Here is a 3,892-nt window from a genome sequence, read left to right as displayed (position 1 = left end):
AAGCATTCTCTCATGTTAGGGGAAGAGACGTCCATGGGCACTTGCAAAAACACACAAGAGACTCCAGTAAACCCTCAAACAGACAACCTTCAGTCGCGACATATTTTCAATAAGTTCTCTAAGTACTTAAACAAGGTATACTTTATTAGTAGTATGACACTTTTAACAAAAAGGAATTGGGTTTCCCAAGATGGAGATAAACAGTCTGGATAACAAATATTATAAGAATTGTGAACAACTAAGTATTCAGGTTAGGTGACCTAAAAGCCCCTTTCTAATTCTCAAATTCTGACTTTAGAAAACCAGAAACGCAATTTAACTTACCATCAGATTAAACCTAAATTTACCTTTTAAATGGAAAATCACTGATATGGAAAGTTTCAATTTAATAGATTAACTACTTATATTAAATACTTATTTGAGCAAATCCCATAGGGTATTTATAAAAATAAAAGAGATACCGCTATAATATTCTTAAATAATTAAAAAAATAAATGAGATAAAAATGTGGAATAAGCTTTAGTTGAAGATTACAACAATACTGTTATTAATGATAAAATAAATTTTAATCCTAATGATTCCCTACAAAGATAGAAACCCACCCCTTAAATTTAGTATAATTTTTCTTTGGTATTATGGGTTTTCATACAACTGTACTAGACAATTCTTGGCATAGTTGCTTAATTATTGACATTATTACCTGAGTAAAAAAAGCCTCCAGCTGTGTTTCAGCATAAGACCACAGTTCCCAGAATTTTTAGTAAGAGAATTCTGACCTGACACTAATTTTAAAATATATCACAAAAGGCTGGATGCCGCGGCTCACACCTGTAATCCCAGCACTTTGGGAGGCAAAGGCGGGAGGACTGCTTGAGGCCAGGAGTTTGAGACCAGCCTGAGCAAGAGTGAGACCCCTGTCTCTACTAAAAATAGAGAAAATTAGCTGGGCGTTGTAGCGCGCACCTGTAATCACAACTACTTGGGAGGCTGAGGCCAGAGGATAGCTTGAGTCCAGGAGTTGAAGGCTGCAGTGAGCTACAATGACACCACGGCACTCTAGCCAGGGCGACAGAGCAAGACCAAATCTCCAGATGAAAAAAAAAAAAAAACTTTCATCACAAGCAATGTTTCCCAGCAAGTTTATTTGAAATTCTTAATTTCATAAATTCACAAGCCTCTGCTCCAACTTCTAAACCAAATACAAGCCTCACCTTGCTCAAAGCGTACAGATCCAGGATTTTTCTCTCCACCACAGGGATCTTCAAAGTAGATCCTTGAAGTTCCCAAAATTTTGCTAGTTGATCCAAGAAATCCAGTCTAACTCTGGTCATTGCCTAAGATTATTAAAATACAGAAATCAGAACTAAGTTATAGCTGCAATGAATGAATCTTACACAATAAGTACTCACTTCTCTATAAAAATTCAAAGACCTTTGATTATTGCTTAGCCCAACCCCACAAAATTATCCAATAATAAAGAGGCAAAATACTTCTAATAAACATTATTCATTGATGCCAAAAAGTTACTCCAATTTACACAAAAAGTTCTCATATTAGCAACCAAGAAACCAGGCACAGTGGCTCCCACCTATAATCCCAGCTACTCAGGACGATGAGGTGGGGGGATCACTTGAGGCCAGGAGTTTGAGACCAGCCTGGGAAATACAGCAAGACTCAGTCTTTAAAAAAAATGAAAAATATTAGCCGGGTGCAGTAGCGTGTGTCTGTGGCCCCAGCTACTCAGGAGGTGAAGAGGAAAAGATAGCTTGAGCCCAGGAGTTCGAGGCTGCAGTGAACTATGATAACCCACTGCACTCCAGCCTGGGTGACACAATGAGATCTTGTCTCTTAAAAAAAAAAAATTTTAAAAACAAATTAGCAACCAAAACAATTTTTTTAAAAAACCGATTTAACTTTATGTTAACCAGAAAATTTAGTGATTCATATTATTCTTGGTCTCTAAATATTCTAATTGTCATTTAGGTAATACGTACACTTAGGTGCATCAACTCTCTACCTCAATAATATTAACATGCTTCAACAAGTATCTAATTACAAGAAACTAAAGGAAAAAATATGTGCCAAAATCTCAGAAAATAAATGTTTTAGGAGCATCTGGGGAGGAAAGTCAGCATGACATAATAAACCTTAGCTGTCAAAGATTTTCCTTTTGGGCCGGGCACGGTGGCTCATGCTTGTAATCCTAGCACTCTGGGAGGCCAAGGCGGGCAGATTGTTTGAGCTCAGGAGTTCGAGACCAGCCTGAGCAAGAGCGAGACTCCGTCTCTACTAAAAATAGAAAGGAAGTAATCGGACAACTAAAAATATATAGAAAAAATTAGCCAGGCATGGTGGCGCATGCCTGTAGTCCCAGCTACCCAGGTGGCTGAGGCAGGAGGATCGCTTGAGCCCAGGAGTTTGAGGTTGCTATGAGCTAGGCTGACACTACGGCACTCTAGCCTGGGCAACACAGTGAGACTCTGTCTCAAAAAAAAAAAAAAAAAGATTTTCCTTTTGTACTCTAAAATAGATTTCATACCACACTGAAGAACCTTCTGAAAATCTGGCAAACAGAAAAAAAAAATATTTAAAGAGATTTCACCTTAGAAAATTTAAGCGAAATTACTAATATGTAAAGGGAGATCTTAATAAATCAGATTAACAATCCTAGAAAAGTTCTGTTAAAACCAAGAGAAAAATCTCTGAAAACTAGGTTTTTTAATAGAATTTTTTCCCTCCCTATCATATTCAGCCAGGAATAGAATTTAAAAACCTATTTTCCAAGAACGAGAGGAAACAGAAATCTACTGAGATTAATGAAAAAATTTTAGTAGAATAACGCTGAAGAAACTGGGATTTAAGAATTCCAGGTCTCTGAAACTAAACACTGGACATTCCTACTATGAAAACATGGCTAGAGAGAGTTTCCCATAATTTCAGTTTAGTGGAAAAACCACAATAACTACTTTAAACAATTCTTCAAAAATGAGACACTTATCCAAACATCAAGTAACATTCCATTCGGTACAATTAATGCAAACGCGAGGCCCTGGTACACAAGCTTCTCAAAGTTCTCTGCCTAACATAAAGAATGAATCAGGAGGCAGAAACGGTCATAACACTCACCTCAAGTTCATTCAGGCGCTGGACTCTAGGAGTGAAACGAAAACTTTTCACTTCACACGCAAACGGAGGCTGCCAATCCTAAATAAGCGGTTTTTTAAAAAAAAAAAAAAGAAAGAAAGAAAACACAAGGTGTAATTTGACAAACATTATGTTGACCACATCATGTCCTCTTTATTATAAAGACAGAAAGAGTAATATGTTTTAGATAAAATAATTTTAATACAGGTTGAGTATCCCTTATCCAAAACACTTGGAACCAAAAATGTTTCAGATTTTTTCAGATTTTAGAACATCTGCATATACAGGACAGGCGCAGTGGCTCACACTTGTAATCCCAGCACTTTGGGAAGCTTAGGCAGAAAGACTGCTTAAGGCCAGGAGTTTGAGATTAGCCTGGGCAACACAGAGAAACTCTGTCTCTACAAAAATTTTTTTAAAAAATTAGCCAGGTGTGGTAGCATGCACCTTTAGCCCCAACTACTCGCGAAGCTGAGGCAGGAGGATCGCCTCGGGCCAGAAATGCAAGGCTGCAATGAGCAATGACCACGCCACTGCACTCCAGCCTGGATGACGGAGCAAGACCCTGTCTCAAAACAAACAAACAACAAAAAAAAAAGAATATTTGCATATACATAATGAGATATCTTGGGTATGGGACCAAAGTTTTTTTGTTTTTGTTTTAAAAAGCCAGTCAAATTTAACAGTGGGGGGTTGTATATACCAACTTTAGTGACACTAATGTTATTAAGTTCTGACAATCCACCAC

At 37.5% G+C, this 3,892-nt stretch overlaps 1 protein-coding gene across 1 annotated transcript in view; it reads right to left on the bottom strand.

Annotated features, from left to right (window-relative positions):
• KDM5A (lysine (K)-specific demethylase 5A) overlaps positions 1-3,892 on the bottom strand; it is a 105,282-nt gene that overhangs the window by 97,719 nt on the left and 3,671 nt on the right. The window contains 2 exon segments of the mRNA XM_012647448.1: positions 1,212-1,334; positions 3,127-3,204. Of these exon segments, the coding sequence (XP_012502902.1) occupies positions 1,212-1,334; positions 3,127-3,204 (201 nt within the window).

This window comes from Propithecus coquereli, unplaced genomic scaffold, assembly GCF_000956105.1.
Source record: "Propithecus coquereli isolate 6110/MARCELLA unplaced genomic scaffold, Pcoq_1.0 Scaffold269, whole genome shotgun sequence".
In the NCBI taxonomy this organism is placed as follows: Eukaryota; Metazoa; Chordata; class Mammalia; order Primates; family Indriidae; genus Propithecus; species Propithecus coquereli.
Note: the sequence above shows the minus strand (reverse complement) of the source record. Positions and strands in the feature narration are given on the sequence as shown.